General features: G+C 39.3%; 2 protein-coding genes across 2 annotated transcripts; one reads left to right on the forward strand and one right to left on the reverse strand.

Moving 5' to 3' along the window:
- Window positions 1–311: 311 nt before the first annotated feature.
- On the reverse strand, window positions 312–14,038 carry LOC117301520 (coatomer subunit delta-like). The gene is made up of 10 exons (XM_033785545.1): window positions 13,930–14,038; window positions 12,761–13,024; window positions 11,421–11,600; window positions 10,644–10,852; window positions 7,686–7,853; window positions 6,590–6,764; window positions 5,263–5,410; window positions 4,605–4,716; window positions 3,702–3,906; window positions 312–2,257 (listed from the first exon to the last, which is right to left on the reverse strand). The coding sequence occupies exons 1-10, from the start codon at window positions 13,930–13,932 to the stop codon at window positions 2,168–2,170; spliced, it is 1,554 nt and encodes a 517-aa protein (XP_033641436.1). The 5' UTR covers window positions 13,933–14,038; the 3' UTR covers window positions 312–2,167.
- Window positions 14,039–14,403: 365 nt separating this feature from the next.
- Window positions 14,404–23,097, forward strand: LOC117301618 (porphobilinogen deaminase-like). The gene is made up of 9 exons (XM_033785639.1): window positions 14,404–14,555; window positions 16,071–16,143; window positions 16,738–16,921; window positions 17,307–17,384; window positions 17,748–17,823; window positions 18,807–18,920; window positions 19,736–19,948; window positions 20,258–20,353; window positions 21,408–23,097. Exons 1-9 carry the CDS (start codon window positions 14,493–14,495, stop codon window positions 21,591–21,593), a joined length of 1,083 nt encoding a protein of 360 aa, XP_033641530.1. The 5' UTR covers window positions 14,404–14,492; the 3' UTR covers window positions 21,594–23,097.
- Window positions 23,098–23,279: the final 182 nt, after the last annotated feature.

Below are 23,279 nucleotides of genomic sequence, written 5' to 3' on the forward strand. Positions count from 1 at the left end.
CCCTTTGTGAGGTTTTTAAAAGTTTGTTGCAAAAATTTGATAAAAAAGCTGGTTTTCACCCCTTGTGATTTTTTCAGTTTTAGGCCAAAATTCGATAAGAACGCTGGATTTTACCCCTTGTGATTTTTTATTTTAGGCCAAAATTTGATAAAAACGCTGGATTTTACCCCTTGTGATTTTTCAGTTTTAGGCCAAAATTTGACAAAAATACTGGACTTACCCCTGGAGCACGACACCAACCTGACTGGCATCTTATACAAAAATAAATCATGAAAAATGCTCACAACAAAACAGACAACAAAACAGTGGCACAGAGTTGTTACTACTAGCTATGAATTTATTCACAGTTCAACATGTCAGTAAAGAAGGCCTTAACAAAAAACAAAACAAAAGTAGGTGGAGAGATGTAAAATGTATAGTTTTGATGGCAAAGTTGCATGACAAACAGATGCCTTAATCCATTTGCATACAACTTTTTTCCAGGAATGACAGAACAACTAAAGGTTTCTTGGAATTATATTTAAAGGTATCATACAGGATTGATAAGAATAAAAACAAATTCATTTTGTAATTTATCTCTAAAGGCTTTTCTGATTATGAAGTTCATTCTATATGTACAACAATTTTTCTGTGTAATATAACCCTACAAAAATGAAGTCAGATTCAAGAAAGCTGCTTCTAAAATCCTTTAAGACACTTCACCTGATGTTGGTTCGGTTGTTACAACCAAAATGAAGGACAATGTGTTTACATGCTTAATTATTTTCACTAGTTTCAGTAAGCCAAATTTTCACAGGTTTGTTATTTGTTTTCCATCTAAATAGTTGATCACACAAAACATGAACACTGTCTGTGACTATTATGTCAGCTCTACCGATCATGTATAATACCTTTAAAATAAAAAGGGAATGGAAGTTATTAACTTTACCTTAAATACTCTCAGCGCAATTTAAATAACTTTACTCAAAATGATAACTTTGCAGAGAGAAAAAAAATGGAGCATTAAACATTTTATTGATTAGCAAATCATCGTTCCCACAAAAAGTTTGAATAAATGGCCATTTATAATAATATTACCATGATATTATACAAAAGAAACACAGTAATTTAAGAGCATAGTAATTTTGTACATTTTAAAGCTCCTAGATAGATATAGTTGTCGCCACTCCAAGAAATAGTGAGAATTCATGGACAGAAAATGAACCTCAGAAAATGCCTTTCTCAAACCTCAGCTTAGGATCAGCTTACTTTGAACCACCTCAAGTAAAACACACACTACTCCAAAATAGTAAAGGCCTAAAGGCCAGTTTGTACTCGCTGCATTCCCAATGTGTACGTAGTTCATGGAGCCCAAGCACAAACTTCATAAACCTGCTTAGGCACAAAAGGAGCTAAACAAAATTATGCTTGCCAGAATAAGGTAACCAGCCAAAATACTATGTCACATGCACCAACTTTGACTGGTATCCTGCTAATTTTGGTGAAGCACAAAGTTGTTTAGCAAACTTGTAAGCTTAAGCAGCTCAACAAAATCTAGCCCAGAAAGTTCAGACACCAACCTCCCAAAACTTACTTCCAAGATGTACTTTAAAGAGAAACATTTGAGACTTTGTCTATGTTTAAACGATTGTTGTCTTTCTTTACCCAAGAACTATGTGCTTTGGAATCAAAAACAACTTGACACCAAATATTACACATTAGTGTAGTGTTCCCAGTATACTCAAGTACTTTAAATACATTAATTCTTGTCACTTTAAAAGGGGCCAGACTATTTTTCTGTACATGTCTTATTTTGGTGACGGACAGGAATGATGGCTAAAGAACACAAAGCAGGGCCAAATTTCCAGGCAAGCTCCTTTGTAATTATTCATGTATGCGTTTTAAACTGACACTTCCTTAAGGAACCGATTAACAAAGGCGCATAGATTTGAATAAATTGTCATTTTTAAAATGCAGCTCTTTTTTATCACCGGGGCAAAAAGACATCTTTTGAAAAGACAAACAGTTATTTGAAAAACATCTTTTGTTTTTAGTTTGTACACTAGCTTGGTTTGATAAGAATTCGCTTCAAGCACACAAGAAGCCTTGCGAGAACTCATCTTTACAAGAATAAATTTATAAGTAAATCTTGACTTTAGTTTTTATCACGTACTCTGACAACGATGTCTTATACAATCTCATACTTCTCCACCAGCAGCGCTACATCTGATGAGAATTTAATCGGCTGCTCATTCTCCACGCCCAGAACATCAGTCACCTGAGGAAACGAGATCAAACAATGAAGATCATCTGTTACTATGGCAATATGTAAAATCTAACCCAAACTATGGAAATTTCCATAGGATTATCGGTTGGCTTACATGTATGCAGAGCTAAAATGTTACACTAGAACTCTGGCTTGAGGCCAGTGATTTCAGTGTCGGGCCAGTAAGCCCAAGATTCAGTGTCGGGCCAGTAAGCCCAAGATTCAGTGTCGGGCCAGTAAGCCCAAGATTCAGTGTCGGGCCAGTAAGCCCAAGATTCAGTGTCGGGCCAGTAAGCCCAAGATTCAGTGATGGGCCAGTAAGCCCAAGATTCAGTGTAGGGCCAGTAAGCCCAAGATTCAGTGTCGGGCCAGTAAGCCCAAGATTCAGTGTCGGGCCAGTAAGCCCAAGATTCAGTGTCGGGCCAGTAAGCCCAAGATTCAGTGATGGGCCAGTTAGCCCAAGATTCAGTGTCGGGCCAGTAAGCCCAAGATTCAGTGTCGGGCCAGTAAGCCCAAGATTCAGTGTCGGGCCAGTAAGCCCAAGATTCAGTGTCGGGCCAGTAAGCCCAAGATTCAGTGTCGGGCCAGTAAGCCCAAGATTCAGTGTCGGGCCAGTAAGCCCAAGATTCAGTGTCGGGCCAGTAAGCCCAAGATTCAGTGTCGGGCCAGTAAGCCCAAGATTCAGTGTCGGGCCAGTAAGCCCAAGATTCAGTGTCGGGCCAGTAAGCCCAAGACAGGACAAGTCCGGTGGTCTTGGGTTTTTTCAATTGCACACCTTTGTCTCAAAAGAATGATGTTCAAATGATGAATTTGGGTCTCACAAATATCTTTCATACCTGCTAAGTATCTCCCATAAAACAGAAGGGATCAATCTTCTCTTAATGTTTGTTAAAATAAAACATCTTAGATGATAAAACTGAGTTCTCATTTTAGTTCTAGAATCTAGTCCCTTCTCAATTTTAAATTCTGGTCCCGTAAAAAAAATCCCAATCCAGTAAAACTTCTGAGATCAATTCAAGCCTTTGATAATAATAATAATAATAATAATATAACCCCTTTTTATGTAGCACTTTTCACACCCGAAGGGAGTCCCAAAGCGCTTCACATTATTACCCCTGGTCACTGGGCCTTAAATCATTCCTTAAACCATCTCAGCTCCCTGGGAAGTATACAGCCTGTGTCGCCAAATATGTAGCACAATCAAGGCTAATCAACCACAAGAACCAACTCTGCACTCACAGGTACCCATTTACCCCTGGGTGGAGAGAAGCAATTATAGTGAAATGTCTTGCTCAAGAACACAAGTGTCATGACCGGGATTTGAACCCACACTCTGCTGAACAGAATCACCAGAGTTTGAATTTGGTGCTCTTATCCGCATGGAACATTGACTCGTGGTTGACAAATAGTCGCTGATGGAACTTGCCCTTAGTGTCCTAAAGTCTTGGGACTTTACCTGGATGTCACAGTAAGATTTTTGCGAGATGAAATTGACGGACACTGGGAAGAAGTCGTCCGGGTGTCCAGCGATGCTGAACTCCAGACTCCCGCTCTTGTTGCCTGAATCTATGACTGGAAGGGTCCATTCTAGGACGTTACGACGGTGATCGTAGCGAGAGTTACCATCGATCTCGCCAACAATGGGGGCGCCGCAACCTGACCTGTTTATGAGTAAAGAAAACGAGGAGATTGAGTGAACGAGCGAGTTGTCTTCAAGTTAATAATAATATTAAAATATTTATAGAGCTCCTTGTGTAAGAACCTCCAGACGCTTTTCACAGATAAAAACAGAAGCAAAAACTTAAAAAGCAAAAGGTTAACCAAAATAAAATAGAAGTCACAAGAGACAAGTCAAGAGTTACATTAAGTTCCGTCATTACAGAATAAGGGTTGGAATCCGTCATGCATCTTGTGTTTTAGTCTTTCTTTTGACATAAACATTGTTTGAACAGTCTCGCAAGTGTTTATCACTCTACCAGCCAGGCTCCTAGTGGATGATACCCATGCCTACATCCTTACAGACTGTGAAGGGGGTAACCCTGTTTCAGCCCCAGGAGTAGGTGGCTCCTAGTGGATGATACCCATGCCTACATCCTTACAGACTGTGAAGGGGGTAACCCTGTTTCAGCCCCAGGAGTAGGTGGCTTCTAGTGGATGCTACCCATGCCTACATCCTTACAGACTGTGAAGGGGGTTGACCCCGTTTCAGCCCCAGGAATTGGTGGCAGCATGCTTCTGGGGACAGTTAAGTGTAGCCCTCACCATGAAGTGGCCTTGTGATGTAAGGGAATTCCTCATAAACAAATATTTTATAAAATGAGGGCCTTGTCTGTGAGGGTTATGATGATGGGTAACTTACGGCACTGGTATAGTAATGACAACATCTTGCAGCTCCATGTGTTCTTGTAGTAACTCATACTCAATGTTCACATCACATCCGCCCTTGTTGTTTTCAGATGGCCAACAATTGACTGGTAGGAAAGTAAAACAACAACAAAACAAATCATTACTTATTGCTATCAAGCAGCTCATAGCCATAGGATGAACTAATTGATAGTAAACACCAACAGTTTTCCAGATGGTCTAGAGATTGCATTTCACCATTCCAGGGGAGGACCCATGACTATTTGCATGGGTGGGGTCATGGTTTGTCAAACATTATTATTACTTCACGACAGACTAAGGCTCGTTTCTGTACAAGTCAATGAGGAACTCTAAAGAAAAAGTGGACCAGTCTGTGTTGTAAAAAACTCCAGCATGTAAACGACCCTGCCAACAGGCAGTGAAACGCACTGAGGGCTATAGTGTACTTACTGGAGAGTAAGTCTCTCATCCTTAGTGGCTTCTCTCCATTTCAAGACTCCAACATCAATATTATTATTGCCTGACAGACTATGGCTCTTAGTGTACGAGTCAATAAGAAATTCCCTTGATACAGTGGACCAGTCTATGTTGTAAAAACTCCAGCATGTAAACGACCTTGCTAAGTGGCAGTGTTACGGTTATAGTGTACTTACTAGAGATTGGCATGAGGCTCTCATCCTTGGTGGCTATTCTCCATTTCAAGACTCCAACATCAGTGTTCAGTGGGAAGGGCTTGGCTGGGTTCTTCATTCCGATGTAAGATTCAGACATGAAGAGTTTCTTATCCACATTGGGGTGAGTCTGAATAAAGGACACAAATATTATACAAACTGAATTGAGCTGAGCTTAAAATATTAGAAATTCTGGGTCCAGTGGTTAGACTACAGGACTTGCAACCACAAGGTTGTAGGTTCGAATCCTACCAAGCTAACTACTGATTTCACAGTGACTAGAATAAGTATTGCTGTACTGAAACACAATTATTTCTGGACTGGTTCAAGTCATAATCATAGACGTTAAACCAGTGTTTGTATGAGAGAGATTTGCTGTTGCCAGTTTGGCGTTTATATCCCTTTGTTTGAAGTTGCCTGTTTGGCAAGATTATTTACACAAGCAAACAGTTTCAAAGAGCCAAGAGCTGATAAACCAGGAGGAAAGTCACTGCTGACAAACGGTCTGAAAGTTGGATCCAAATTTTAGGAGGTATAATGAGTGATGGCATTTCCACTTTTTAGTAACCCCTGGAGTTATAGATTGTACATGTAGTAAGCTTTAAAAGTTAGATACTCTGTGGCCCCATTATTCTATTCACCTGTAAGGTCTGTATTCCTTGGTCATCGTTCTTTGCTACGCCGATCTTAATCATGCCCATCTGTTCATTTTTCTTGTTAATCCTGAGTGCGATCATACCTACTCCATTCATTCTGTCAACCCTACATTCTGTACCCCGATACTCTGTAGCCCCTTTATTCTATTCACCTGTAAGGTCTGTATTCCTTGGTCATCGTTCTTTGCTACACCAATCTTTATCATGCCCATCTGTTCATTTTTCTTGTTAATCCTGAGTGCGATCATACCTACTCCATTCATTCTGTCAACCCTACATTCTGTACCCCGATACTCTGTGGCCCCTTTATTCTATTCACCTGTAAGGTCTGTATTCCTTGGTCATCGTTCTTTGCTACGCCGATCTTAATCATGCCCATCTGTTCATTTTTCTTGTTAATCCTGAGTGCGATCATACCTACTCCATTCATTCTGTCAACCCTACATTCTGTACCCCGATACTCTGTAGCCCCATTATTCTATTTACCTGTAAGGTTTGTATTCCTTTGTCATCGTTGTTTGCTACGCCGATCTTAATCATGCCCATCTGTTCATTTTTCTTGTTAATCCTGAGTGCGATCATACCTACTCCATTCACTCTGTCAACCCTACATTCTGTACCCCGATACTCTGTAGCCCCATTATTCTATTTACCTGTAAGGTTTGTATTCCTTTGTCATCGTTGTTTGCTACGCCGATCTTAATCATGCCCATCTGTTCGTTTTTCTCATTAATCCTGAGTGCAATTATTCCATGGCAGTCTAGGCTCTGTAATCCACCTTCTCGTCCTGCTGTAACAGTCATCTTTTCTTCCACACGTACGTGAACGCTGTTGAGCCAATTACAAATTCATACTCTTAAAAATACGAAACACGGTGGAAATGTAGTGAAGTATTTGTTGAAGTTTTAAAAAAGTGTGGTGGTCAGAAAAAAAATCTTTAATTTTGTTTTGAAAATATTGTATTTTAGTACGAAGAAACGTATTATCGTACTTTGCTAGTAGTATCACACAACATCGTACTGGTTAGCATCTCTGCTCTGTAAGCTTAGGTTGAGAGGAACATGACGCCATTACCAATCTTTCAATTAGTAAATCATAAAATATCAAAAATACTAATAAGGGATTTTTCCCCCTGCCCCCTTTCAGAATCCATGCATCCCTGTACCATTCCGAAAGCAAGAAACAAAGAATTATCAACAAGCAAACATTTGGAAGGGCTATCCAAAATGTGATGGAACATGTCCCCTATAATCATTTAATAATAAACCACAGGGAAACTAGCTTGGTACATTGATTTGGGATTGAACAACACAAATTTACTAGAGCAGGATTCGAACCAACGTCCTCCTTAGAGGGAAGGTACACATTTGGTAATTACTCAAAACAAATACTAACTTAAAAAACTGACTGGGTAACGAGCATTGGGGAGCTGTTGGTAGTATAAAACATTGTGTGAAACGACTCCCTCTGAAGAAAAGTAGTTTTTGAGAAAGAGGTAACTTCTCACTCAAATAATAAAAGACTTCTAGCTAGAAGTTGTTTATTCCTATCTGAAAGCACACAAATTTGTCCAACAAGGGTGTTTTTTCTTTCATAATTTTCTCGCAACTCCATGACCAATTGAGCTCAAATTTTCACAGGCATGTTATTTTATGCTTATGATGGGATACACCAAGTGAGAACACTGGTCTTTGACAATACCCAAACGTGTACCTTCCCCTTTAATAATGATTTAAAATGCTGGCTTACATTTCTGTTTTGTTTGATGGGGTGGTGGTTTTAGCAATGCTGGCCGACTGTTTGGATTTTACTGTTGATGATATAACACTTTGTCCTTCCGTCCGCAGCTTGTCTACAAAGCTGTCTACGTCCTTCGTCTTACTGCTCAGCTTCATGGCCTTGCCAGTCTTACTGGGTCTAGAAAACAAATAAAACAAATAAATAAACAACAGTCCATTAAATACACAAATAAACAAATAAACAACAGTCAACCACATGGTTGAATATTGCCCAGCATAAAGGAGCAGTCACGATGCTACAATTGTAAGTATTACACCTGGGCTCCATTTCATAGAGCTGCTTAAGCATTAAAGTAGCTAAGCAAAATAAAAATTATGCTTACGGAAATAAGGTTACCAGCCAATCTACCATGTCATCTGTACAATTTTTTTTACTGGTATCCTTCTCATTCGTGCTTAGCAGACAATTGTTAGTTAGTTTGAACCCACACAGTATGGATATAAATCCATAAAACATGAAACTCTAAATGGTTTGCAATCAAGCTGTACATCTCAGCAGTCAATAGTTAATGTCAGGAGAGGTTTTAATGCAATATGTGTAAATCTCATGGTTTGCAATCAAGCTGTACATCTCAACAGTCAGTAGTTAATGTCAGGAGAGGTTTTAATGCAATATGTGTAAATCTCATGGTTTGCAATCAAGCTGTACATCTCAGCAGTCAGTAGTTAATGTCAGGAGAGGTTTTAATGCAATATGTGTAAATCTCTTGGTTTGCAATCAAGCTGTACATCTCAGCAGTCAGTTAGTTAATGTCAGGAGAGGTTTTAATGCAATATGTGTAAATCTCATGGTTTCCAATCAAGCTGTACATCTCAGCAGTCAGTAGTTAATGTCAGGAGAGGTTTCAATGCAATATGTGTAAATCTCATGGTTTGCAATCAAGCTGTACATCTCAGCAGTCAGTAGTTAATGTCAGGAGAGGTTTTAATGCAATATGTGTAAATCTCATGGTTTGCAATCAAGCTGTACATCTCAACAGTCAGTAGTTAATGTCAGGAGAGGTTTTAATGCAATATGTGTAAATCTCATGGTTTGCAATCAAGCTGTACATCTCAGCAGTCAGTAGTTAATGTCAGGAGAGGTTTTAATGCAATATGTGTAAATCTCATGGTTTGCAATCAAGCTGTACATCTCAGCAGTCAGTAGTTAATGTCAGGAGAGGTTTTAATGCAATATGTGTAAATCTCATGGTTTGCAATCAAGCTGTACATCTCAGCAGTCAGTAGTTAATGTCAGGAGAGGTTTTAATGCAATATGTGTAAATCTCATGGTTTGCAATCAAGCTGTACATCTCAGCAGTCAGTAGTTAATGTCAGGAGAGGTTTTAATGCAATATGTGTAAATCTCATGGTTTGCAATCAAGCTGTACATCTCACCAGTCAGTAGTTAATGTCAGGAGAGGTTTTAATGCAATATGTGTAAATCTCATGGTTTCCAATCAAGCTGTACATCTCAGCAGTCAGTAGTTAATGTCAGGAGAGGTTTTAATGCAATATGTGTAAATCTCATGGTTTGCAATCAAGCTGTACATCTCACCAGTCAGTAGTTAATGTCAGGAGAGGTTTTAATGCAATATGTGTAAATCTCATGGTTTGCAATCAAGCTGTACATCTCAGCAGTCAGTAGTTAATGTCAGGAGAGGTTTTAATGCAATATGTGTAAATCTCATGGTTTGCAATCAAGCTGTACATCTCAGCAGTCAGTAGTTAATGTCAGGAGAGGTTTTAATGCAATATGTGTAAATCTCATGGTTTGCAATCAAGCTGTACATCTCAGCAGTCAGTAGTTAATGTCAGGAGAGGTTTTAATGCAATATGTGTAAATCTCATGGTTTGCAATCAAGCTGTACATCTCAGCAGTCAGTAGTTAATGTCAGGAGAGGTTTTAATGCAATATGTGTAAATCTCATTGTTTCCAATCAAGCTGTACATCTCAGCAGTCAGTAGTTAATGTCAGGAGAGGTTTTAATGCAATATGTGTAAATCTCATGGTTTGCAATCAAGCTGTACATCTCAGCAGTCAGTAGTTAATGTCAGGAGAGGTTTTAATGCAATATGTGTAAATCTCATGGTTTGCAATCAAGCTGTACATCTCAGCAGTCAGTAGTTAATGTCAGGAGAGGTTTTAATGCAATATGTGTAAATCTCATGGTTTCCAATCAAGCTGTACATCTCAGCAGTCAGTAGTTAATGTCAGGAGAGGTTTTAATGCAATATGTGTAAATCTCATGGTTTGCAATCAAGTTGTACATCTCAACAGTCAGTAGTTAAGGTCAGGAGAGGTTTTAATGCAATATGTGTAAATCTCTTGGTTTGCAATCAAGCTGTACATCTCAGCAGTCAGTAGTTAATGTCAGGAGAGGTTTTAATGCAATATGTGTAAATCTCTTGGTTTGCAATCAAGCTGTACATCTCAACAGTCAGTAGTTAATGTCAGGAGAGGTTTTAATGCAATATGTGTAAATCTCTTTTGAGTAGTGTTGGTTCTAAAAAGAACCGGTGGGTCACAACTTCAGAACCAACACAACTCAAAAGAGATGTCACTTTGTGCTACCACAAACCTCACCTAACTGTACACCCACCATCAGGCCTTAAAATAACCAACACCACCCACAAAAATTGGTGGTTCACAACTTCAGAACCAACACAACTCAAAAGAGATGTCACTTTGTGCTACCACAAACCTCACCTAACTGTACACCCACCATCAGGCCTTAAAATAACCAACACCACCCACAAAAATTGGCATGGTGCCATGAGCTTTTGCTGAGGTGCTCTTTATAAAGTTCCAAGACAAAGTGACATTTTCCTCATAGAGTACCCATTACCGGTGGAACATTGCAGGGCCCTTCAAGAGCAAAGATAAAGGCCTACACCATGCAAAGTTTAAATCCTACTTAGCACTTACTTTGTTGGAGCTGCTGATGGTCTGGTCTTCTCCACTGAAATATCAGACACAACTGGAGTCACATCAGGACGAGATGACGATGAAGAGGAAGAACCAAAGCCACTCCCAAACCCTGGAGGGCGACGCCCACTCTTCTCTGCTTCACGGCGACTACGCTGCAGCTCCTTTGCCCTTCGCTGCATCTCTTGTTTTGCTTCACGTTCTTGAGTCTGAAATACAATGCAAATACAAATTAGCAACGGGCTTATTTCTCTGGCCTTTATTGCAATAGCAATGAAGAAATTTAGACCCAAAATTGCATCTTTGAAAGGGCATTCGTTTTGCAAAGGACACAATTAAAAACTTAAAGTGTACAGGAAACTACGGAAGGGGCACCAAGGCCAAGACCAAGACAACAGAGGCCATGGTTTCTGTGACCTCTGTGTAATACCAGGCTTGATAGTGTTGACTTAAAGGCACTGAACACCTTTGGTAATTGCTAAAGACCAGTATTCTCCCTTGGTGTATCTCAACATATGCATAAAATAACAAACCTGTGAACATTTGAACTCAATTGGTCATCGGAGTTGCGAGATAATAATGGAAGAAAAAACACCCTTGCCACACAAAGTTGTGTGCTTTCAGAGGCTTTGGACTACAGGTCAAAGGTCAATGAATTTAGAGAAAATATGTATATATGTACTGTCACAAGAAGAGGCCAGAGTTTATAAAGCCTCATTGGGAATCTACCCGACTGTGGACATGATTCCTAATTGGAGATGAGGGCAGCCATCTTACCTGTCTAACAGCTTGGAATACTTTCTCCTCATGAGAGTCCATTTCTGTGAATGTACGAATCTGTGCTAGGTTCACGTTCTCCCTGTAACCCAACGCTACGATCTCATCAAATGCAAAAATCAACTCAAAGGAATGGTCAAGGATCTCGGATTCTTCCATGGCTCGACAGTACTCTGGGATCTGCAAGAAGGTAAACAAATATACAGATAAATCTAAGGATGAGTAAACAGGAACACACTGCCTTATATTCCATCAGCTATGGGTGCATTTTTGTGTGATTTTTATCTCTTTGATGGAATGATTAAGAGAAACATTGACAACATGATGCTTGCAAATGGTGTTAAAGGAACACGTTCCCTTAGATCGGTCGAGTTGGTCTTGTGAAAAGCGTTTGTAACCGTTTGTTATAAAATGCATACGATTGGAAAGAGGTTTTAAAAGTTCGGAACAAAGCGATAGCGTGAGATTAAACGCCCTCTAGTGGTAAAATTACGCGAACCAACGCTAAACGCCTTGAGACAAAGACTCGACGTGTCTGTGCATGCTGGGATAGTGGTTTTTCCCATGCTTGGTACATGTGATGTACCATCATGTACAGAATAGTCGTCGCGCACCGCATGCATTTGTTCTGTCAACACCGTTTCAAAATGGAGCAGTTACGTTGGAATTTTAGCGTCTCTACGAAAAACTACACAACGTGCATGACCAATAGTAGTAGGATTACGTATGAACAAAAATTATTTATTGTGTGTATTGTCAGTAGTTGTTCTTTATTTTGTTGAATTAGATGAATGCTTTCTTTTTTCATTGGGTAACAGTTAGAAAATGGAAAAATTGGAAGAACTATTTTTTACAGGCAACTCGGATGTTTTTTTTCAAACTGCCATCGTGCCCTTCGCAACTTTTTATGATTGCCGTGATGCCCTTCCAAATTTTTGAAAATTGCCTTGGTGCCCTAAATTTTTACAAAAAGTCAAGGCAAAACTGCCGTGCCCCTTAAAAGCTGAAGTATCAGGGCTGAAGGTCAGGGCTGTATGCTTCGTTTTTGAAAGGGCAAGGGCACTAAGGCATTTTCTCTTTGCAAAGGGCACCCTATGAGGACATTGTAAATTCCTACTGGAACATTTCAAGGGCACCAAGGCAATGCCAAGGGGCAACGAAGGCAATCGCCTTCGTTGCCTCCGTGAAGTATCAGGCCTGGAAGGTGTTATGCTATAATTATTTTGAGTAATTACCAATAGTGTCCACTGCCTTTAAAACGTCTCATTTGAACGGTCAATTTGTTTATTAGTGCATTACATTTTCAACAACAACAAAACCAAAACCACACTGGAACTTACCACTCTGGAAAATAACCTTAGCGTCTCCAGATCTTCAAGAATATTACTGGTTTTTGTGGTGATGAGAAGCATGTACAGTTTCTCAAGTGGTTGGTAGACGTATCGGACACTTTCTGTCTCGACAAATGTGTGTTGTTTGCCTGTGTTCATGAGTTTGGGGAAGGCTGCCAGGAGGCCCTCTATACGGGCTCTGGTCATCTCAACGAACTGTCGAGAGATTAGAGCCTTGCCGCTCTTTGTGCAGATGGCCGCTGCAAGGAGCACCTGGAAGGAGGAGAAACATCAAGTCGTTATTATACAGTGATCTATGACATCTTGCTGTTATACAACGCCAGATATGCTGTTGAAGTGTTGGCACCTGCTGTTGCCTCGCTAAACATTGTCCTATTGTTTGAAAAAACTGTTGAGCGCATTTGGCCAGGTTATAAAACAAAACATATGTACATGGTTTACGGTTCAGGCTCCTGAAAAAGGGGAAGTGGGAGGGGCTTTAAATTTTGTTTTCAAGTACATGTAGCTCTGCCTTTCTTATTGTTGTTTTACCTTTGGTGAATTGTTGCCAACTGTGATTTTTCGTAAAATACGCCGAAGGTGATAACAAATGTTCGTTTGAGTACTGTAATACTAATACTATTACTAATACATATTGACAAATTCTCAACATAAAATGTCGGGCGGTTTCTTTCTGAAAAACTATTTTCACCTCCTGTAGAAAATAAAAGGTAATTTCTATTCTAATCTGACTTACTTAAATTTAAAAATAAATGGGCGTAGGGCCAGTAGGACAAGCATGAAGCAAGACTTAAAGCGGAGAGGGAGTCAAACTCAAGCCTATGTTTTGCCATTTTATTTTGGGCTAGTTGATATACAAAACAATGTCATTTTGTTCGTTAATATTTTTCTTTAAAGCACATAAATCACTGCAAGAACAAGGTCAAGAAATTAAGCAGTGGATTTGGTGCCAAGAAGATGTCGGAATTAGACGATTTTACCATACCACTACACAACACAGTAGGTTAATTCATTTTTACATAAAACTCCAAATGCCAAACATTGACAAGTTACACGTCATATTTAATTTAATTCATTTCAAGTTTTCTACACAAATTTTTCAAAAGCTAGTCTATTAAATAATACAACAACATCTGAAATTCAAGTAGTTTTCTTACCATTGTGACGAAATGTTGAAAACTGGAATAAAAGTGTATTTTTTCACCCACTTTTCCTGGACTCTACCAAGGAAATGTTGGTTTCGGCCACGTATGTATCCGAAATAACCTTGCAACACGTCACCAATAGAGGGCGGTTTCTACAAAATTAAGCGTGTTTTTCCATAAACTTAAACAAGTTCAAGTCCTTCCATATTTGCCTCGTCTCTACTCTCTAATCACGAATCTAGTATTTGAAAGAACAAATATTTTATGACTTTGTAATTACACTATAAATTTAAGAATTGTCTAAATAAATTGTCTTTGTCTTACAATAAAGGTTTTTTCTTACCTCCATGATTTTATTAATATGGTTTGTCCCTCTTCCGTCTGTCTTGCATGCACCCCTAAAACAATAATCATTTCACCCACAATACACTTTTGTGTGGCGCGCCACGAGATTTGATGGGCAATGCTTACTTGCAAAAAAAAATAAATAACATACACAGTTCAAGGTGGCCAACACAGCTACTGTACCGCCGTGTTTCGTTAGTTTTTTTTAGAAGCAGAACCACGATCGACATATGGCTGATAAAATGGACGGGGAAGTACCTGATGTGATACGAGTAGGCTCTCGTAAAAGTGAGGTAAGATATTAATTTAATGTTAATTACCAACAATAATAACTCTTCTAAAATCGGATTTTGTGTGTTCATTATGTTCTACGATGATGATTGATGCAATGATGAGCACACAAAATCCGATTTTAAATAAGAACCCCACAGCTAGGCATGCTAGGCCCAGTCCATCCAGCAGGGCGTAATTTTATCATGATATTGATAATGCCTATCAGTATCATGCCTTTTTGTTTTTACTGTGTAAGCACAAAGTGTCAAGCACAGAAAAAATTGCTGAGCAGAAACTGGGTACCAGCTAAAATTCAATAAAGTTTACGTTCAATTCAATTTGGTTTTACATCTTAATTATTAAATCATCATACCCTAAAGTAACAAAACTGGTGCCCCACGCTTTTTTTGCACATAAATTGTCAAGCAGAATTTATTTCTAAACAGCTTTATGGAATTGAGCCCAGGGCCCAACTTCAATCATAAGCATGTATCCTGTAAGCACAAAAAAAACTTGCTAAGCACAGACAAAAAGTTTACATTGTTGCAACTGCTGACGTGATGTCCACTTATTTTTTGCTCAGCAGAGAAATTTGCTAAACATTAATTTCTGCTTTTGAAACTATATATATGAAATTTGGCCCAAAGTTTTGAATAGCATTTTGGACATAATGAGGTTTGTGGATCGAGAGAAAAGATTTCCGCATCTTGCCACCACTTTTTAACTAATTTTTCACCAACAGGAACTAAATTTTGAGTAAATCATTATATATATACCATTTTATTTCGTAACGAATGAACAAGTGCTGGCAGGATATGTAAACTTGTCCTACGTACCTAACCGCTTTATGAAATTGGGCCCAGTTATATAAAAGTGAAGGGCCAAAAGTTTTGAATAGGATTGTTTGTACACGATGACAAGGATTGAGACGACAGCACTTGCAGCCTTCATGGATGGATTTGCACAGGCTGAAGAAAGTTGAAGCTGCAATACATCAAGTTCATAGTCACTTGTCATTTCGTTGTATAAAATCTGTCTATTTGATTTAAGTTTAAATCATTGACAAAAATGTATCTTGAAACTAGAAATTCCTGCCTTTTTACATGACTGCTTGCATAGATTTGTTAGGCCTATTGTCTGATACATTCACACACTTTGAAGTCTAGTCTACACATTGTATGTACATTTACAATACATGCACGTGGTTTCATTCTACATTCCAGTTCTTAATACTTTCTGATACCTTTGATGAATAGATGTTTCTTTTGATACCGCCAGATTATTTGTGTCTGATTTATGATTGGCTGAATGTAAGGGATTGGTGCTGGGGGGCGACGAGAGACTTTAATCCAATGCTCTATGCAAGCTTGGCTCTATGCTTCGATGACTCTGAAGCCGTCTGAACTTGATGCCCTAGATTGGTCGGCTTCTACAATTGTAAAAGTGATTCAATCTAGGGTTCATCACGTCACATGGGATCAGGAAATAATCAAGATTGATTATTTCTTTTAACTGAATTTTTTTCTTCTTTCCAGCTTGCATTAATCCAAACCAACGCTGTGATCGAAAGACTTCAGAAGATAAACCCTGACCAGGAATTTGAAGTCAGTAAGTAAATAAAAAAAAATAAAAAAAAAAAAAAAAAAAAAAAATCTATAATGGACGCCATTAAAATACTTGATTGGTACAAATATTTGAATGAAGAACAGGTAACTCTCAAGTTGTTCCTGGCATTTAAAATATCCTACATATAAGTCAGTTTTTTCAATGCAAGTTTTCCTGAAACAAGGCTACATGTAAAAGCCACTCTTGATAGGGGGCTACAAGAACAAAGATACATGTATTAAAGATGAAAATATCACGGGGGTGCTCAGCTGAAGGTAGTAAACGATATTCCTCTTTTAACAGCCTAGTATGTACTGTAGGATGGGGGGAAAGGAGTTCCAAAGAGATGCAGTACATCTTGTACATGGAATAAAGCTATAAATCTGTTGGGAAAAGTCTTTGTTTTGCATCTCAACAAAGCAAGAAGTGGTTAAAATGGTTGCCCATGTCTCTGTCTTAATTTTTATTTTCCAAATGAAATTTTGCACGTTGCAAGAACACATACAGTTCCTGCACACACACAACAGAATGGCTTGAAATTTCATTTGGTTAAATTGAACTAAATTAAACGACTGTGTTTATAAATGTTTTCCACAGTTACCATGGAAACAATCGGAGACACAATTCAAGACAAGCCGTTATCGAGCATCGGTATAACAAGCCTGTTTACTAAGGAACTAGAGAAGGAGCTAGCAGCTGATAAGATTGATATGATCGTCCATTCATTGAAGGATTTACCATCAGTGCTACCCGATGGAATGGTCATCACCACAGTGTGCAAGTATGGATGTGGCAAAAACATTGTCATCATTTTAATTTATTTACTTATTACATACCAAAGAGCACAATAAGCGCCAATGACAGGGTGTATAGGAAATAAATAGAAATGTTTAGTTTTAGAATGTTGGAGGAAAACCCCAATTGGGGAAACACACACAATCAGATAGGGACTGAAAAGCCAGCTCTAGTCTGAGTCGGGATTCGAACCAGGTCCACAGAGGTGACGCTGAGACAGAAACCACTGAGGCAACCTTTTCCCACTTATTTTTTTATTCTAATGTTGTATCTCGCTCAAAACAGGCACCATTGAAAACATTTCTTGATTTCATTGGCTCCAAATTGATCATTTCAATGTTTCACCCCGAGTTATTTATGATTGCACGTAGGAGAGACGACCCCCATGATGCATTAGTACTGAGTGCAAAGCATTCTGGGAGAACGTTGGAGACTCTACCACCAGGCAGGTAAGCTCACACACAGGGGCTAAGCCAAGTTCATACTTCACGCGAAAGCGAAGCAAATTTTCTTGCGCCACAATTGGAAAAAGTCTGCGTACTGAATATTGCATCACCAAAATTGGTTCACAATTGCTTTCACGTGCAGTATGAACTCCGCCACTTCAAGTGTTTGACGAAATTTACATATGGTGGTAACAAGAAGTGTTATTAACAAATGAGAAGACGTGACTAAATTACTTTTTGAAAGCCTCGTTTAGTTGCTGAAAGGCGTTGACGAGTACCGGCATAGATGTAGATGTAGAAGACGATGATATTCAGTATCATACCTTTTAACATTTCTGAAATGGTATTTTCTATTTTATTTGACAGTGTAGTTGGTACGAGTTCTGTCCGTCGTATAGCCCAACTGAAGAGGAAGTGTCCACATTTGGAGTTCAAAGATGTTGTATCCTTATATATTTTGTTTACCTAATGACCAGCCTTCCTTGTCCCTCCATAAGCCTTTTTGAGATATGGCTCATACCAGGTTTGTTTTGGTGTATGCAGACAGATTTACCCAAGCCAAACAGTGCAATTATAAGAACCCAGGGCTACAATTCACAAGACTGCATGGCTTTTAGCTCAAAATGTTTACTAGATCAGAATTTTGTACAAGACTAGAATTGAAATGAGAACAAAATAGCTAAACAGTTTAACTTTTGAACCGTTTGATCGGAAGATTGATTTAATTTACATTTTTAGTAAGAATTCTTCAACACTCAACAGAACTGAAATGGATCTATCTGACTGAAAGTCAACATTTGAACAAACACAAGACTTGCCGAACTTGTCCAGTCATGAGTTTACTGGCCGGACGCTAGAATCACTGGCCTCATTTTAATAATAATAATTTAATAATTTGGGGGGCTAATTAGCCTTACTCGCAGCTAAGAGCTGAATTGCGAAGGACGCGGCTACAACGTGTTCGAGAAGCAGGCATGCAATTATGGCATGCATTATGACCACGGAGCACAGCCAAGATCGAAAGAGTTTTTTTTTTTTTGTCTGAGGGAGGAAAACCGGATAGTCTGGGAAACCCTCGTGGCACAGCAGAGAACCAACGCACAACTCAACTCACATATGGCCCCGACCGGGAATCGAACCGGGGTCACCTTGGTGAGAGGCGAGCGCTTTACGCACAAGCCAACCGTGCCACCCAACTGGCCCGACGCTAGAATCACTGGCCTCAGTTTACTAGCCGGACGCTAGAATCACTGGCCTCAGTTTACTAGCCGGACGCTAGAATCACTGGCCTCAGTTTACTAGCCGGACGCTAGAATCACTGGCCTCAGTTTACTAGCCGGACGCTAGAATCACTGGCCTCATACAGGCCTGCAGTTCAGTATAAGTCTGGAGTCCTGAGAACTATTCCTTAACTTTGTTACTCAGCGTGGAAATCTTAATACAAGGTTACGTAAGCTAGATACAGGCACCGACTACGCGTGTTTAATCTTAGCTGCTGCTGGCTTACATAGAATGGCTTGGGAACATAGAATTAGCCAGGTAAGTCAATGTTAGCCACTAGAATTAGCCAGCTAAGTCAATGTTAGCCGCTAGAATTAGCCAGCTAAGTCAATGTTAGCCGCTAGAATTAGCCAGGTAAGTCAATGTTAGCCGCTAGAATTAGCCAGGTAAGTCAATGTTAGCTGCTAGAATTAGCCAGGTAAGTCAATGTAAGCCGCTAGAATTAGCCAGGTAAGTCAATGTTAGCCGCTAGATTTAAAAACCACAAGTTTTGCAAAGAATAGTTAATGGCCTGAGGTTTCGACCCTAACAGAGTCTCTTTTGTAGGCTAATGTAAATGACAACACAACGTACATGAACAAGTAACTAAGTATAACATAAGGACAATATTTCATAAAATAAAGAAATCCTGCTCATTGGTCTACTTCTCTAGTGCTTTGGGTACTGTTTCCAAAAGCTCCTTGGAATCTATAACCCCAGGGGTTTCCAAACGGTAGAAATGGCATCATTTCTCAACATACCTTTGAATTTGTATCCAAGTTTCAGACTTTTTCGTTACTAATGACTCTCACCCCATGGAAAAATTACCCAATTATCTACTGTCGCCTATTAATATCTCCAACTCAACCATTCACAATTGGTCCACGAGGCTAAAAACCAAATGATGTTAATTTCTTGCAATATTTGTTTACTGTAAATGTCTCTATGCATTATGTGTGCATACTGTTTATTTGCTCGTTATTGTTTTCTGAATTTTTGTCATTTTTAATATTTTTAGACTCGCAAACCAAAGTGAATTTCACTGTATATATGTGTGACAATAAAACAATTGAATTGAATTGTATTTGTTTCAGATTTTAAAGCCAGATATCTGCATGTACTCACCATGTCAGGGAGCCATGGCTGTTGAAACCAAGTCCAGCAACAAGCAACTCATCCAGTTCTTATCCAAACTACATGACCCTTCTACGCTGCTCCAGTGTGTCTGTGAGAGGGCGCTCCTCAAGACACTCCAGGGGGGTTGTAGTGCACCGGTAGCCTGCCATTCACTGGTCACCGATAGCGAGGTAGGAATTCCCTCTTTTCAGTACTTGAGATAAGAAGTAAGGGTGCGTTTTCGCAGTTGTCACCAACAACTGCTTCGGTTGAATTGGCCATTGGTTAATCACCGGCCAATGAAACAGTTATTGGTTACAGCTGTGAAAACACACCCTAGACTTTGGCCTGATTTCTCAGAGCTGCTTAAGCAGACAGTTACAAATTGCTTAGCAGAAGTAAGCAGGATACCAGTAAGAAATGGTGCATTTTGGCTGGTAACCTTATTCCGCATGATTTTGTTATGTATTAAATGGGAAAAAACCTTTTATTAATTTCAGATCAAATTTACAGGAGCTGCATTTAGTCTAGATGGTTCTGAATGTGTGGAGGAAACTCAGTCAGTGGACCTACTAGAGGATGCATTCTTGAAACAGGTACGCTTTCAGACATTCTCAATTTTACATTACTGAAGCTATAAGCTACAGGGTTTGCCCAGAACTTTTTCAGTGACTAGCCAGCAGGACCAGTTAAGTTAGGACCAGTTACATGTAGCTCTACATTTTACTGGTCTGTCAGATTTTGCACTTATCCTTAATTCATACTAAATTGGGAAGCTTTTCAACACTGAACTAGTCAGCCGGACCACCTGGAGTGAATTCTGACTGTTCCTCAGGTGTTTTAACTTGAGGCGTCATTGAGGCGTTGTCACCTGAGAGCCTAGTGCTTGTCATTGAGGCGTTGTCACCTGAGAGCCTAGTGCTTGTCATTGAGGCGTTGTCACCTGAGAGCCGAGTGCTTGTCATTGAGGCGTTGTCACCTGAGAGCCTAGTGCTTGTCATTGAGGCGTTGTCACCTAAGGGCCTAGTGCTTGTCATTGAGGCGTTGTCACCTGAGAGCCTAGTGCTTGTCATTGAGGGGTTGTCACCTGAGAGCCTACCTGGTTATTATGTGTAATTGTTTGTCTCTTGTCCTTCCAGGTTGGACTGACACACCTCTTGGTGACATTGCAGGCACTTTTGTCAGTCCTGGCAAACCTGGATTGTTGATGTCTTTTTGTTGTCCTCAGTCGTGTAGTACTTTGTCTTCTCTTTTACTGCCTGTCCTCCTTTTTATATCTTGATGTATCTCCCTTTTTAATGTTTTCCAATCCAGATGTTTATATTTATATAGGCCTATTTAATGTTTTTAAGAGCTTTATCCTTTACGTATAAAATTTTTGTATTTTTGTATTTTTATGTGAATTGCCGAATAAATAATAATAATAATAATAATAATAATAGTGCTTGTCATTGAGGCGTTGTCACCTGAGAGCCTAGTGCTTGTCATTAAGGCGTTGTCACCTGAGAGCCTAGTGCTTGTCATTTAGGCGTTGTCACCTGAGGGCCTAGTGCTTGATTTTTTGAAGGGCAGGGGTATCAAGCGTCTTCTCCTTTGTGAAGGGGGCACTGCATTTATACATGAATGATATACTAATTGTTTTCCTCATAGGAGCAAGCAAAGCCTGATGAAGAATCTTTCAAGGATTACTCCAGCATTGTCGCTCCACACCTATCCCACAAGGCCATGCTAGCAGCTGAGAATCTTGGGAGTCAGGTTGCCAGGGTAATGCTTAAAAACGGAGCAGACAAGATTCTGGAAGCAGCCAAGAAAGAAATTGAAGAAAAGAGGAAATGAGATGCTCACGTGGCAGGGGACAGCCAGTTTTGTTTTTTCCAGTCGGGTGCTTTTTTGGGGGGCTTTGAGAAGCGGTAGTCTTGATTGCGTTTGGATACAGGGAGCTAGACAGATGCTGTGGCAGGATGATAGAAATCTCTTAGATGTGTAGATCAGGTAGTAGGATGGGCTTCCATGAGATGTACCTTTTGATACTATTGTGTGTGGGATGACCCTAGTACTGCAAAACTTCCACCTTTTAGAAATATATATATATTTTTTTTATGTGCCTATTCTACAAACCAATTACCCGCCGACCCACCAGTAAAATACTAGAACGAAAGTGTCCGAGACTACAAGTCTGAGTGATGCTGTATGACAACTAGGGCCGTGTTTCATAGAGCTGCTTAAGCACAAAAAGTAGCTAAGCACAACAAAATTATGCTTATCACGTGTACCACTTGTGACTGGTAATGTATTCTGCTAAATTTTCTGCTTGAGCACCCTTTTGAAAATGGGCCCTGCTGGCTAAATTATGTATACGTAGATGCACTAGGCAAGTTTTCTTGGGTTTAGTGAACTGGATGATTAATTAAGTAATAAGCCACAAGGGAGACTGCTTTTTTTGTCATTATTTTATTGAGTAGCACTGACATGCGTGAATAATAAGAAAGGGAAATGTCTAAAACGTAATGACTATCTGATTCAAGACCTTGCATGTTTTTACAAAGAACCCCAAAGCAAAGCAAAACTCACTTTACGGTTACCATAAAATTTACACTGCACTCATTTGTTGGTGGTTTGAAAGGAATATGCCTCTTTTAATAATGCATGAGGTAGGTCACAATGCTAACCCAAAACGAGGTGCATCCACTGCAAGTGATGGCGGACGAGCGCCCATAGCCTCATTTTGGGTAAAATTATGACGTCATGAATAAATATTTAGAGAGGCATATTGTTAAAAACAAAGGTTGTGAGAACGGCTGTGGTGCTGGGTTGTTGGTTCAAGTAAAAAAGTATTTTGGCATAAAAATGGGAGTAAAAACTCCCCTCTCAGCTTCTCAGTTTCATTATAGTGTTTCAATTTGCGACAATTTCAGCTTGAAACCGTACTTTGTTTCCTCTATTTCTGAAAATGAGTTGAGCAGAATTTTGAAAAAATTTGTATTTAGAATAAGATGCATTTCCTCCAATGAATGCGCTCAAATTTCACAAATCTTGCAGAGCTCTCTCTGGATAAGGAGTTGTTTTGAAAATGTTTTTCTTAAAAAGTAGGTCTCTTTTTCTAGACATATTATATATATATTGGATGATCTTTTTATAGGTTTTGGTTTACAAAACCTGTTATCCAGTCTTCAAAGTCAGATATGTTTGATTTTATGGGAAAGTACTGGACTTCTTGCCAGTGGTCCAGTGGGTATTTAGAACCTTAAGGTGCTTTTGAAATAGTACAAACAAATCATTAAAATGATTTATTATTTGTATGTCAGGTTGTATAATAATAAAAATCTGTTCCAAAAGTCTATTTCAGTGTTTCAAAGGTTATATTTTTTGTATTATAGTTTGCAAGAAAAATGCACTTTTGTATAATTGTTAACGATGGTTGATGAATCGTACTGTTCATTTCTTGAATCAAGAATACCTCAAGAAGCCACAAATTGAGCAGGGTGGCTGGCTGCCTAAACAGGATAAGTAGGTATACTTACT

This window comes from Asterias rubens, chromosome 17 (assembly GCF_902459465.1).
Source record: "Asterias rubens chromosome 17, eAstRub1.3, whole genome shotgun sequence".
Taxonomy (NCBI): Eukaryota; Metazoa; Echinodermata; class Asteroidea; order Forcipulatida; family Asteriidae; genus Asterias; species Asterias rubens.